The 11475-nt window shown below is 36.3% G+C and overlaps 1 protein-coding gene across 1 annotated transcript; it reads right to left on the reverse strand.

Annotated features, from left to right (window-relative positions):
* Nucleotides 1-54: 54 nt before the first annotated feature.
* On the reverse strand, nt 55-3037 carry LOC107702792 (tricarboxylate transport protein, mitochondrial-like). The gene is made up of 7 exons (XM_016505208.1): nt 2691-3037; nt 2038-2145; nt 1217-1316; nt 998-1136; nt 687-771; nt 319-423; nt 55-216 (listed from the first exon to the last, which is right to left on the reverse strand). The coding sequence occupies exons 1-7, from the start codon at nt 2926-2928 to the stop codon at nt 86-88; spliced, it is 906 nt and encodes a 301-aa protein (XP_016360694.1). The 5' UTR covers nt 2929-3037; the 3' UTR covers nt 55-85.
* Nucleotides 3038-11475: the final 8438 nt, after the last annotated feature.

Here is an 11475-nt window from a genome sequence, read left to right on the forward strand (position 1 = left end):
AATATATCTACGAGTGGTATTTAATGACATTTTCTTTAAAAATTAATAAATATATTCATTTTAATTATTTAATAAATAATAAGCATCAATCTCTGCTGACCTGCATTCGAGTCTTCACCACATCAAGTGGCGTGTTCCCAAAAACACTCGCTGCCCCGGCTGTTGCTCCGAACAACGCTGTAACTAGCAGATGCATGTCACGTCTGGGGTCATCGCCTGAAGAAAAAGACAAGATAATCATTTTGTTGAACGGCAATATTAAAATCAATTAATTTCAAAGTATTACTGTCAAATGAAGGACAGTTATCACATCCTCACCTTTGTACCAGTTGCGCAACAAGTTCATAACATAAAAGCGTATAGCCTGGTTGCTGCCCTGCTTCAGAAGTGTAGCAGTCAGTCCTTGATACGTCCCTCGGACACCTACAAACATAGAATAAATATACTATTAGGCACGATTATAAAAATTTTAACATTTTATTTTATATTTTAACTAATTCTATATTTTATTTTGAAAAATTTTATTACAATTTTACTCATTTTATTATGTTCTTTTATATTTAATTTTTCACAAACTCTTTTTTTTGTTGTTGTTTTTTCATTTTGTGGCCCACATGTTGATATATGCTATTACTTCCATTAAATTTTCTATGAATAAGTAAATTGTAGTGATTTCATTTTAGTACCTTGATCTCTAATTATTTCCCGTACACCATGGAAGAACCCTTGATAGCGTGGCCTCAGAGAGCACTGGTCATGAATGAATTTCACCTTAAAATAATACAAACAGGACATATTTTGAGTGAGAATGTACATTACAGAGGACTAGTTAAAGGGATAGTTCACCTTCAGTTGCTGGTCCCCAATTGACTTCCATAGTATGGAGAGAAAAAAAAAAAAACTATGCAAGTCAGTGGGGACCAACTTGTGGTGAACTATCGCTTTAAGGTGATATATTCTTTTGATGTACAACTAAGACAACCAGTAACAGTCCTACCTTGACTGTCTCCATTGGACAGACCACCAACACTGCCTCTGCGATTCCCGCTCCAAGCCCACACAGCAAACTGCCTTTATTGTCAAGCCGCCCCGTGGCATCCCTCATCGGGTTACTAAGAACCTCAAATGTCCCAAACCTGCCATAATGTCAAAATGAAGTGTGTCAGCAACAGAGACACTATTTAAGATTAAACACTTAAAGACCAACGTTTCTTACCGTACTGCAGATTTCGGGATGGATCCATAAAGCAGTGAACTAAGTCCTCTGTATAGACCTCTCAACCCATGATCCTGCACCGTCAGCTTAACACAGTCACCTGTGCAAAAATCCAGGTTACGCATTTCATTTAAACATTCACATATTTTGTTCATTCATATAGTTAAAGAATAGCTCACCCAAAAATAAAAAATGCTGAAAATTTACTCCAACATGTAGGCCTACATGAGTTTGTTTCTTCATCTGAACCAATTTGGAGAAATTTAGCATTACATCACTTGCTCACCAATGAATCCTCTGCAGTGAACGGGTGCTGTCTGAATGAGAATTCAAATATCTGATAAAAACGTCATAATAATCCACACAACTCCAGTCCATCAATTAATGTCTTGTGAAGTGAAAAGCTGCGTGTTTTTAAGAAACAAATCTATCAAAGCACTTTATTTTTAAACTGATGCTTATGGCCAAAATATCAGTCCATAATCCATAATAACTCTTCTTGCATCAAAATCCACTAACGCATTGTTTAAAACTGTTTTCACTTGTAAACAGTGCTTGATCTGTGCATATTTCTCTCCTGATTCGGACAAGACAAGTTTTTCACCATAGGAAGCAATAATATACATTCAGGACCCGTATTTTAACCTGAATAAACAGATTTTTTAAGTTTCAAACTTCTTAGTTGTTTTTTTATTTTTTACAACTCTGTTCTGACAAAGAAATGATCTCATCTACATCCTGGACAGCCTAAAGGCAGTACATTTTCGGAAAATTGTAATTATGGGGTGAGCTATTGCTTTAATAACAGTCGTCGTCCTCACCTATGCCTCGGTACCGTGGAGGATTTGCTCTTTCATCTAATTGTAGCTGGGTCTTCACATACTCTGTTGGAAATGTGATGCAGATCTCAATGCCTCCTGCAATGCCACCTGGGTAAAAAATAATATCATCAGTAAATAAAGTGCATCTAAATTACATTCACTGACATCAGAGGCAATCTATGTGATACAGCTGTTTTAACTTCCATCAAGAACAAGTCAGTTTCATACAAGGTCATTTTGTTCTGCTTGGTTGTTTAACACACAAATGTTTGAACAAAGCAACCAAAAAAGTGTTTGTTGTTAAAGTAATAATGTTGGAATATGATTAAGTAGTTAAACTGACATTTATATTAGTTTATGTTAGTATTGGCACACTGTTTCAAGTGTCCAACACTGTAGAATACATGAGATACATGTCAATACATGACTGGAAGCACGGAAGCTACCATTTGGTTGACTAAACAAAGACATGCAGGTCATGAACTGACAGTGAGTTTCACAGTAATGGCAGACTGGAGGGGTTATAAATGGGAGACATTTGATCCGTAATCACACATGACTGTTGTTGTGGTCTCGCACATAATAGGGTATAGCGTGATCCACCAAAACATTGGCGCTTGTGTGCTTCTAACACAAACACAGTACGCACTTACCTGCAAGAATAGCCTTCCACGGATGGGTGATTTTTCTCCCTCCGATTGCTGCGGCCGCTAGATTCCTCTGGCCTGGATAAATGTTAGGAATTGGGGTAAAAGTGCGCGTCGAGCCCCCGCCGGCGGAGGGAATCCGGGTCAGCGCTGCAGGATGCTGTAGCGGCGTGCATCCTTGTCTCAGTATCGCATCTTTGCACGGCCCTTCCGAAACAGAAAACGGCTTATACAAAGACGACATGTTTTAATAATATTTTACGCGTAAAGTGAAAATTTGTAATGTGTGACGACGGCCAAGATGCGTCTGCCCAATAGGACGCAGACAACACAACCACAGGAAGACCACTGCGGAGGCGTGGCGGCGAGGAGCTCATGAATATTAATATAGAGGTCACGTAGCGAGCTCAATCATTGGTGTTTTAAACATTTGCTTAATTTATTGCGTTACTCATCTTATGTAATATTAATAAGGTACATTCGCCGATTCAATTGGTCCAATTGTATTACCACACCCTAGCGGGTTTTTGTTAAAAATATAATAATAAATGTTTGATCAGAGAAGGTTTGAGTTGAATGTAGCAAAGACATCCAATGTAGATATGTTTGAAAAACTGTTGTCTTAGGTTCTTGATTTTCTAAATTCAAAATAAAATCGTACAACAATTGCGTAATATGTTTAATTCATATAAATTCATTGTATAAAATACTTTAAAAGCTTTACAAATTTTAATTACTAAGATTTTCGTCAAGCTCGGCCATTCAACCTGTTATCCAAATTATTATTATTTTAAAATAAATAAAAAAAATGTTGTTTGTTAATTTATGTCAAGTTTATCCTACAAACGAACATTTGATCTCAAACGATAGCTAGTCCCTACCTTATTTAAGCTAAAATTGCAACCTTGGATTAAAAAAAATATGTTTTTTGAATTTGTATTTGAATCTGTGTTCTTAATGCTGGTAGTTTAAATGTTTGTTTGTTTGTTTGTTTATTTATTTATTTATTTAGCTAGCTAGCTAGTTAGCTAGAAAATTGCACAATCATGAAAGGAAGATTGAATTGAAAGCTTGAATATCAACATTTTCTGAAAATTAGAGAACCTCTCTTTATACCGACCATTTGTTAAATAGGCTACATGAAAATACATTTGTAACAAATTTCAGATCCTGTTATACTGTTATACCCACTCATAGGCTATGTATACATATGTGGTTCTTGTATTAGGCTACATGAGTGTGGTCTTTTGTGTGAATGCGGGTGTTTGTTGGGTAACAGCCGGGTGAACCTGGTGTGAATTGCACACTTAAATGCAAGCTTTTTTCAGGTTTATTTACACACACATGCTAAACCAACTCACAGACAGTTTAGTGTCTCAAATATAGACACTGTTTTAAAAGGTACTAAGTTATCTGTGCTGCTCCATGCAGGAGTCCAAGAATACTTTGGAGTTTGTAAAGACTGGGGAATCTGAATATGGCTCCAGTGATGAAGCACAGATGTGTCCCTCAAATGCTGCCAACAGTTTCCCAGTTTCGCACCCCACCTCTTGGCCACACATTCCTATTGAGAGCTGAACCAGGGCTGGAGATGAGAGCACTGCAGCATGACAATGATTGCACCACACTCTAAGGGAAAGGACATTTTTCCACTGGTATATTTTAGCAACTGAAAGGAACCTTAAACCACCAGGAAGAAGGAAAGGGGAACTGAATAGGTGGCTTGAATTGTATTTGTCCAGTCAAGCAATTTAAAGTTCCTATTTTAAAGGTGACTTTCTTCAAAGTGTTTGCATGAGGGTAATCAGTGAAAGCCCTGTTGTAAAAAGCACATGTACGCAAACCCACTGAACAATTTCAGTTATCTTCAAAGGTTTCATCCACAATTCCATGCATTTTCCTGGATTTTGAAATCCTTTTCATCCTACTCCAAGTGATAACCTTATCTATTTAGACAGTGGTGTCCTCAGAATGAATAATTTAACATATGTCCCCATAATGCACATTTGAGTGAGACTTTACTGTTGCACCCTTGCTGTAGTACTGGATCATTTGAGCTCAGTATTAGTCATTTAATCATACTTGTTGAGAACTTCATCTAGGCCTAGCTGTTTGACCTTTTCCTGGTCATCTATCTTGCACATTCCAATATCGATTTTGCATCGATTTAAAGGGTTAGTTCACCCAAAAATCAACATTCTGCCATTAATTACTCACCCTCATGTCGTTCTAAACCCGTAAGACCTTTGTTTATTTTTGGAACACAAATTAAGATATTTTTTATCAAATCTGAGAGCTCTCTGACCCTCCGTAGACAGCAATGCAGCTGCAATGTTCCCAGACCCAGAAGCATAGCAAGGACATCGGTAAAATAGTCCATGTGACATCAATGGTTCAACCGTCATTTACGAAGCTATACGAGAATACTTTTTGTGCTCAAAGAAAACAATAATAACATAATTTATTCAACAATTCTTCTCCCCGAGTTACCGTCTTCTATCATTTTGGAGAGTACCCCAGAACGTAATCAACGTAATCAGCGTTGTTTACGTTCAATAGACAGCGCACGCATGTTTTTATCAGATTTTATAAAAAATATCTTAATTTGTGTTCCAAAGATGAACGAAGGTCTTATGGGTTTGGAACGACATGAGGGTGAGTAATTAATGACTGAATTGTCATTTTTGGGTGAACTAACCCTTTAAGTTGAATATTCTTTGCACAGTTCATATTGCAATATTGGTACATGCACTTATTGCTGATACCAGGCAAAGAGATGTCTGTATACATTTGTATACATTTACTGTGCAATAGTCTTAGGCCTTTAGTATTTTCACCAACAACAACAACAAAAAAATGGTTTTAAGCCAGTTATCGTTATTTCCAAACATTCCTTTTGCCATTAATTGTAATCATCCACTGAGACATTTGTATGCACAAGGAGTCTGACAACAGCCAATGCTCCACACAGAGATCTGATCTCACCCATTATCAAATCCATCTGGGATTACATGAAGAAACTGAGACAGACTAAATCCAGAAGAACTGTGGCAACATCTCCAAGATGCTTCAAGAAACCTACCTGCAAAGCTACAGTACTGTGAAAAGTTTTAGGCACTTGTGTAAAACTGCTGTATAGTGAGGATGCTGTCAAAAATAATGTGCTAAATAGATTTAGGAAATCAAATCAACATTTGGTGGGACCATCCTTGGTGTTTAAAACAGCTTTAGCTAGTTTTTCAGGTAGCTTTGCAAGTAGGTCTCTTGAAGCATCTCGGAGACGTTGGCACAGTTCTTCTGGATTTAGTCTGTCTCAGTTTGTTCTGTTTCTTCATGTCATTCCAGACAGACTGGATGATGAGATCAGATCTCTGTTGTCAGACTCCTTGTGCAAACAAAAATCTCACTGGATTATAACAATTAATGGCTAAAGGAATGTTTTGAAATTTAAACTGAAATTTCCTACTGACACATTGGAGCAAAATATAGAGTTAGCTGACTTAAAACCTTTTTTTTTTTTTTGGTGAAAATACTAATAGCATAAGACTTTTGCACAGTAGTGTATTATAGAAATGTACATATGGCCAATCAAAATACTCATATTAATAACATAATACACTGCATGTCTGTTTTTATGGTAAATGGAGCTGTGTCCTGTTCTGATTTAGAAAACCAGTGAAAATCATTTTGGCATCCTGTCTTGCCTCATAAGCCAGTGGTGTATGGACACTTCTGGCTTTAGGATGTTGCTAGACTCAACCTTGTTGACTATTCACTCCATGTGTGAACTCGCAGCTTGAGGCAACTTTGAGTCACCCAGGTTTTGGCTGCTTCAGATAACACCTGAAACATGAAGATTGTGCTTGAGAAATTAGCCTCTCAGCCTCTGCTCATTGCTTCATGCTTGCCTGTAATCAAACACTATAGTGTCTATAGCACATCAATATAGCTAAACACCAGGTGGTATACATTTTTATTTGAAACAATTTCAATGTACACGTGTACACAGTTTTAACAATGATGTTTTTCATATTGCTAGCAAACTTTGGGCAATTCAGTACATTTTTGACATTCCTTATTCATCCTTAGTAAATGCTATTTGACAACATTGCACATAATGCAGTAGCATCATTTCAAACATATAATAGTATGACTAAAATAAGCACCACAGTGAATAGTAAAGACAAGAAATCCATGACTCTTGAAAGGTTCGATTTCCTCACTGCTGACAAATGAAAAAGCATGTAATGTAATGCTGAAATAAATAATTGGATTACGCTTGGAAACAGTGAAACAGTTGAGTGCTGTTCTTGACCTCAAAGAACAGTAATACTGTATTATTGAAAGGCAATTCTATTATTTCAAACAGGCCAGTCCTTAAATTGTTTACAATATATTACTGAACAAATATATTAAAACTTGAACAGGTAAAATAAGACTGAACAAAAATATCAACAATTTCATAGCTTATTTTAGGTAGCCATCAACAGACGGAGCGACAGTTGCTCAGTTTTATTAAGACAAACTGTTTCTCTGTCCATCAAACAACAGACATTTTGCCTGCACAAAAAAAAAGACAGAAATCAAACAACAGTGAAAGCAAATTCAGAAAAATGTACCATTCTTAAGTAAATCAATTTATTTTACACATCATACTAGTTTTATGTTGTCTCTAATAACCAACTGGGTCAGCGATATGACTAAAATCTTATATCACAATATGAGTAATTTTATTTCACGGCAATGATATATATCAGTGTTTCCCAACCGGGGTGCCGTCTGTCGAGAGCAGGGGTGCCGTGTAAAAAATAATTTTTTAATATTTTTAAATTGCTAAAATGTTCAAAAAAGCATCTATTATATAATATCCATTTCTGGTGTCGCCAATAATTAGAGATGCACCGAAATTTCGGCTGCCGAAAATTAGTTAACCGCTCAGGTTTCACTTTCACGCGGTATGACGCTCTGCGTATTATCCCGCTCTATTCGTGTGTGCTCCGCTCAGCTGCACTCGTATACCGTTCATGCGAATCGGAACAGCAAAGTCCACTCAAAAATTGAGCCGACAGGAACTAAAATCTGTCATATAAATTGTTCTCTTCATTAGAAATTAGCCTACCGATTGCTACCGTTGATGGACAATATGTTTTAATAATATTAAAAATATCTGTATGACATTATATTCTGCAGTTCTTCCCTGTTGTACCAAATATCTATACTTTTCAAATTATCATATCGAAGTTAGAAATTCAAATATTGTGACAATTTATTTTGTAGGGTGCCACAAGTTTGTTAAAATTTCCAAAGGGTGCCGCGACTAAAAAAAGGTTGGGAAACACTGATATATATCATAAATGCTACATTGTATCAAGTAATCAAATGTATAAAAAATACTCCATATTTTTCACTGTAAATGAAATATATATTTCTTCTTATTAAAGTTACAAAAGTTATTTAGTCAACAGCAGTGATAGATTTTCTTTCTTTTGTTGTTTGATTAACGTGAATGACAGACAGCAGGAATATTAGACTGCTATCACTTTAAGAGCTGCTCGGTTCCAATTCTGTTACACATGTGTTTTCTTTCTCAGCTGTTTGCTTTCACGTAAGACCTAAATATTACTAAAGTTTACAAGGATACTTGCAAAGAAGGGCATTGTGACACATACAAGTGTGTGTATTTAACTTTCAAGGCATATACACTCTTAAAAATAAAGGTGCTTCACGATGCCATTGAAGAACCTTTTTGTCTAAATGGTTCTATAAAGAACCTTTAACATCTGAAGAACCTTTCTGTGTCACAAAAGGTTCTTTGTGGCGAAAGAAGGTTCTTCAGATTATAAAAAGGTAAGAAAGAGATGGTTTTTTAAAGAACCTTTGACTGAATGGTTCTTTGTGGAACCAAAAATGGTTCTTCTATCGCTTGAAGAACCTTTTGAAGCATCTTTATTTTTAAGTGTAAAGCAGCAAAAATAACTTCACATGCTCGCGCCTCTCAGACAGCATGCATAGCAAAATTAGTTCTCTTTCGCTGCTGGTTGTGTTTCAATGGCGTAAAATCACTTGTTTTTAAAGGGGTCATATGATGTTGCTAAAAAGAACATTATTTTGTGTATTTGGTGTAATGAAATGTGTTTATGCGGTTTAAGGTTCAAAAAACACATTATTTTCCACATTTAGGTAGGTGTGGCTGACTCTTAACTTTTATAAAGAATATTTATGAGACTTTAGTCTTTGCATCTTTACAGATCTTCTTTATGCACCAAGAGCTTGTAACACTCCAAAGAGAAAGGAAAAATTTAAATCGCATCATATGACCCCTTTAAACAGCAATGCTTAAAAAACGCGTACAAACGATTTTCGTGAACACATAGCACAGCAATGTCACGTGACCAGGGCTCTACGCTTCTTTTCGTTTTAGGAGCACTTGTGCTCCTAACTTAAAAAAATTAGGAGCACAGTCAAAAATTTAGGAGCACCTTCTAATCAATAATCCAAAATTTGATCCAAAATTTGCCTTCCCATTACGAGGTGATATTTGACTCCTTAAAGTGATTTACAGTGGAATTTTGTTTTTACCTTTGTAATGGCATTGTTCTAACTTTATTAAAAGTATGTCATCTTTTATGTCAAACTTTTTTTTAATTATATTTTATAAGCTTTTAAAAAATTCTAATTAAAACCACATAATAAGAACAAGTAGAATAAGAAGAATAAGTTACTAATCAAATGAAATCAGTATTACAATGAATTTGTACAGAGGTGGCACAGAAGAACACAAAAGCGGATTGTAGGTGTATTTTCAGACATTTAATGAGGATCAGAGGTGGCATGAGTGCAATTAAATCCATAAATTCCAATGAATCTTTTATTTACACCGTCCACACTTTGCTTATGAAAGGATTCATGAGATATGTCTGTGATACATTACTCAACACTGCAAAAACACGTAGAAACCTTTGAAGCTCCCCTCAGCGATCACAATCACAAATATAATGAAGATCTGGTCAGTCGCACTGGTGCTCCTAAATATGTTTTCATAGTCGCACGCAGTAGTTTTCAGTCGCAAATGCCGAAATGGTCGCACTGTAGAGCCCTGGTGACCGTGTAACCGATAAAGATGTTAGTCCAAAATCTCTACCGGTTGACACATTTCTAGCGGTTAATCGTGCCTATTGGTATATCCCTCACTCCTATAACCAACATGCACATCAAAAAAAATTATTTTATTACATTTATTATTTCTTACATTATTATAACAATATCTAATCTAAGCATTTATTTCTTTTATGCTATTATTAGCCTACATTTATGATTATGATTGTGTTATGATTTTTTTTTTACAATACATGAAAAATGAACCTAATTATTATATATTATTACATTTATATAATTAAGGATTAATTATTATATTTACTGGAAAAAAGTAATATACAATGTGTGTGTAATATAAATATATAGACAGTAAACAATTTATAACGTACAGTATTCAGTGAGCAGTAAAAATATAAATTACTTTATTTCTGCAATATAATGTAGTATACTAGTATTGCATTCTGAACGTAACTTGTGTGGCATGTCTACTTACCTCATGCCAGCGTAGTGTATCACGTGGCAGCCCAAGGTGGCAGTGAGGACAACAGCTGACAGATTCCACGGTCTCCTCCTCCTCTTCCTCCTCTCCCATCTTCATCTCCCTCGGCCTATCACTGTCCCACAGGGGGAAAGACACAGAGCGAGAGGAGTGGGCTACTCCAAAATGAGGCCTGGGGTCTCGCTGGTAGTGCAAACGCTCACCACTGGGGGGCAGTGTTAGATCCTCACTTTCTGCCTGCAACTGAAACAAAACATTTACTGAACTCCTCCATCTAGTGCACACATACGGCAATGACACGTTATATTTTGCAAAGCTAACTCAGCTACGTAATTTACAACCAGCTGAAATGGTTGCAACAAGATACTGAATGCATGCCAGATCAATGAAATCCAACCCCAGAGACTATCTAGTGCTAAAAGGGCAGACAAACCAGATAATTAATCTATTACAGCATGCCCTATATTTGATATAGTTGCACATTAAGGACAAACATGAGTTTCTCACTGTACCTGAGGTATGTTTTGGTCTTCAATCGGGAGAGATTTCAAGCAGTACCAACAGAGTTCAAGGGTGACTCCTATAGCTATTGAAGCACACACTCATTATAAATTAATTACTTCACATAGCCTACTCCACCTATGCCAACAAGATCTGTGAGCACTATCAGACGTATTTCACTCTATGCATACATGTTATTTCTACAATGTTTTATTTTTTACCACAGAACAAACAGCTCAAGACATGAGTAAATTTAGGCCTGTGTGCTGGCCATTGTTTCCCATCATCCACCTGAGTAAACATTTCAGTGCTGAACATTTGCACAAGGACAAACTGTTCAGCATTTTGAATGTACCTTATCCATATTATCAGTGTAAGCATTTATCAGCTGGCTAACAGTGACAGGTTTAGACATACTCTGTGTGTGTACTGGAGTCACTGCCAAGGCCTGAGCAATGTTTGGGGTCTGGTCGGATTCAGATTTCTCCTGTGTAACACAACAGCTCCCTTCCTCGCATGAAACGGCCTGTTAAGCAGCCCATAATGAAATAGAAGAGAATAAGTAACAGGGTTAAGGTACAGTTCACACAGAGCATGTTTTTTAAGTGTTTTTATATGTAAACATGAGCGCTGCGTCTCGTTGCTTTTTCAGACATTTTTAATCACAGAAAGTTTAAATAAATAAAGTAAAACTTT

This window comes from Sinocyclocheilus anshuiensis, unplaced genomic scaffold, assembly GCF_001515605.1.
Source record: "Sinocyclocheilus anshuiensis isolate Anshui unplaced genomic scaffold, SAMN03320099.WGS_v1.1 scaffold1035, whole genome shotgun sequence".
NCBI classification, from domain to species: domain Eukaryota; kingdom Metazoa; phylum Chordata; class Actinopteri; order Cypriniformes; family Cyprinidae; genus Sinocyclocheilus; species Sinocyclocheilus anshuiensis.

Coding starts and splice junctions, on each gene's coding strand:
- LOC107702792 (XM_016505208.1), bottom strand. CDS start 2,928: ATGTCGTCTTTGTATAAGCCGTTTTCTGTTTCGGAAGGGCCGTGCAAA. Junction 1,137..1,216: donor ATCCCGAAATCTGCAGTACG/GTAAGAAACGTT, acceptor ACATTATGGCAG/GTTTGGGACATTTGAGGTTC. Junction 217..318: donor GTTGCGCAACTGGTACAAAG/GTGAGGATGTGA, acceptor CTTTTTCTTCAG/GCGATGACCCCAGACGTGAC.